Raw genomic sequence first — 3,079 nt, forward strand, 5'->3', positions numbered from 1 at the left:
TTGACCTCACTTCCAAAGTCGCTCGATCGACTTTGGTTAGTAATTTATTTATTAACTCGATTTCTCTACAAGTATAAATATATATATAATTTTATTTAAACTAATAATAATTATTAAGCCTTATACCCATGCATGCGAGTGCACATATTTTTATTTATGCGACAATGTCTTAAGCATGGTGTTTTTCCCGGGTATTACATCCCACCCCTCTTACAAAAATTTCATCCTCGAAATTTGCAATTCTAATAACCAAGATGCAATTTAATAATAATCAAGAAATAATAATTTCTTTCTTGTTACCTAGTCATCTTCATCATCAATGAAGATATCCATGGGTGGTTCCGCAGGAATCTCTTCTGCTTGGTCAATAGGAGCTTCTGCCTCCGGCTGGTCTTCATCTTCAGGATCAAAGTTTTCCATCGGAATATCCTATCCCATATCATTATGTATCTAGGCCATCCTATTAAGTATTACTTCATTAAGAGCCTGGTTATTAAAATAAGTCTGCTGTAATAACACGAATTCTCCTACTGGGTCAAACACACCCAAAGGTATAGGTCCTAGCATAAACAGATCTAGGGCAACAGACTGCTCCAAAGGAATATCAACAGGTGCCGGTGGATCCTCAGGAACATCAATCGGTGCAGGAGGTACTAATGGAAAACCAGGTGGCATAGGATTCCCTTCTGGATCCATGCCTGAAAACCAAGACTAACAAGTATATAACACAAATGTATGACATTTAAAAACATAGCAAGTATTTCAATCAAATACTGCAAAAAGTTTTCAAACCTCAAAACAAATGTGGATATTTGTTCCTCATTTCATGTTCGAGTTCCCAAGATGCTTCTTCAACATCGTGATTTCGCCAAAGGATTTTAACTAAAGGAATAGTTTTGGTCCTTAATCGTTGCTCTTTTCGATCAAGAATTTGAACTGGCAATTCTTCGTATTCGAGATCGTTTTGAACTTGGAGAGGTTCGTAGTCCACAATATGACGCGGGTCATGAACATGCTTTCTCAGAGTTGAAACATGGAAGATGTTATGAATTTCAAATAGAGCTGGCGGTAACTCGACTTTGTATGCCACGAGGCCAACTACTTCTTTAACTTCGAAAGGTCCAACAAATCTTGGGCTTAGCTTCCCTTTCTTGCCCAATCGCATTACTCCTTTCATTGGCGAGACCTGTAGATACACAAGGTCACCCACATTGAATTCCAATTGGAGGCGGTGTTTGTCTGGGTAACTCTTTTGCCGGCTTTGTGCTGTCAACATCCTTCTCCAAATAATAAAGATCTTGTCCTTCATGTCTTGTATCATTTTCGGCCCGATGAGGTATTTTTCACCCACTTCATCCCAATATAGTGGGTGATAAGCGTTGAATGTTGCACATTCAAGCCCTTTAACTTACATATGTTAATTCTTTAGCATTGTTATTTGTTTGATTTTGTGTTGTTTTAATGTTTTCAGGTTTTAAATAAAGATGCAATTAATTCCATTAATTTTGGGCTTAAAGCACACTTTGAGAAGACCTAGAAGATATGTTTAAGCTTAACCAATCATAATAGAAGACCTATATGATGTGGTTAAGTTTAATCAAATCAAGAGAAGGATTAATTCGGACTTTCTCCATTAAGAGTCAAAATCGGATTGGGTTCAAATTTGGATTTTGCACATATCTTAGTGTTTTGATCATAACTTTTTACTCAGATATCAGATTGCAATGAAATTGATGAATTTAGAAAGATAATAAAATATTAAACAAATATGTCAGAAATAGCTTTTCCCTAATTCATATTTTTACTATGCCAAAATCGCCCCGCAATAAAAGACCACAATTCTGGATGAATTTAGAATCCTTTACCTACTTGGATTGAAGTTTCAATCTCCTACTTGGACAAGGAGACTCAAGGGACAATTTTTCTAGAATCCAAGAGCTTCTAGGCCTCTCCTAATCTCTATAAATAGACCTCTAAACATTAAAGAAAGACACACTGCTACCTAGAGCAAATTCAAAGAAAAACTTCTTGAAGGCTTGAAGAGTTGAAGAGAAGTAATCACTTCTTGAAGGCTTGAAGAGTTAAAGAGAAGTAATCATGGCAGGAGGCCATTGCAGCAACATCATGAACGGCTAAATTCCTAATAGGGTGTTGATGTAGCCCTTTCCAAGTAACAATGGTTTAATTGTATTTTAGTTTGGAATTTTCTCTATGCATGATGGTTGTATAACTGTGAGAATTGATTTTAATGTTTATATTCAATCGTTATGAATTTCTTATCTTGTCTTAGAAAGTCTTTTATATTGATTGAACTCAATCCTTCATATTTTCTATGATTATGTGAATGATTTTTATACAACGGTTTTAATTGATATATGATCAAGAAGATTAGATAGACCATGCCTAGGGAAGACGGATTGTACTATACCCTAGTTTAGTATAATTTAGGTAGACAGTCCGTGCTAACCGAAGATGGGTTATACTATTCCATTGATTGTGTGTATCCTATTAAAGACGTAGCTAGTCCATGCCTAGGGAAGACGGGCCGTACAGCATCTTAGTGGTTAGGTAGAGGGTCCGTGCCAACCGAAGATGGATTATACTTATTCTTTAGAGGTAATTTATTGACTACTCGAGTGAGACAAGCCCTATATCATGTATAGTATGAATTTTTCTTGTTAATTTATGATTGACCATTGTTATGCGGTGAGTAGTGAAATCAATCCCCTATTCTTTCTCTCATCCCTATCCTATTTACATTTATGTCTTTTACTTTTATGCATTTATTTTTAGAAAACAAAATCAATTCAAACATATTTTTAATTAAGTTATATTTAATCTTCATAAACTTGATAGCAATACCCCTGCAGTCCTTGAGGTTCGACACCCTCTCTATAGCCTTATCCTACAAAGATTCGTCCTATTGCGAATGGTAATTATTATTATTAATATATTTTGGTAAACAAAAGACCACATCAGTGGGGATCTACATTTCCGTCCATACAGTGCTTCATATGGTGCCATTCCAATAGTTGCCTGAAAGCTATTATTGTAAGCAAATTCGACTAAAGGTAAATAT

General features: G+C 35.5%; 1 protein-coding gene across 1 annotated transcript; it reads right to left on the reverse strand.

Annotated features, from left to right (window-relative positions):
- Positions 1-793: 793 nt before the first annotated feature.
- LOC133852598 (uncharacterized) lies at positions 794-1,321 on the reverse strand. Its single transcript, XM_062289370.1, has one exon. It carries the CDS (start codon positions 1,319-1,321, stop codon positions 794-796), a length of 528 nt encoding a protein of 175 aa, XP_062145354.1.
- Between the last annotated feature and the right edge of the window lie 1,758 nt (positions 1,322-3,079).

The sequence above is a fragment of the Alnus glutinosa genome, chromosome 12 (assembly GCF_958979055.1).
Source record: "Alnus glutinosa chromosome 12, dhAlnGlut1.1, whole genome shotgun sequence".
NCBI classification, from domain to species: Eukaryota; Viridiplantae; Streptophyta; class Magnoliopsida; order Fagales; family Betulaceae; genus Alnus; species Alnus glutinosa.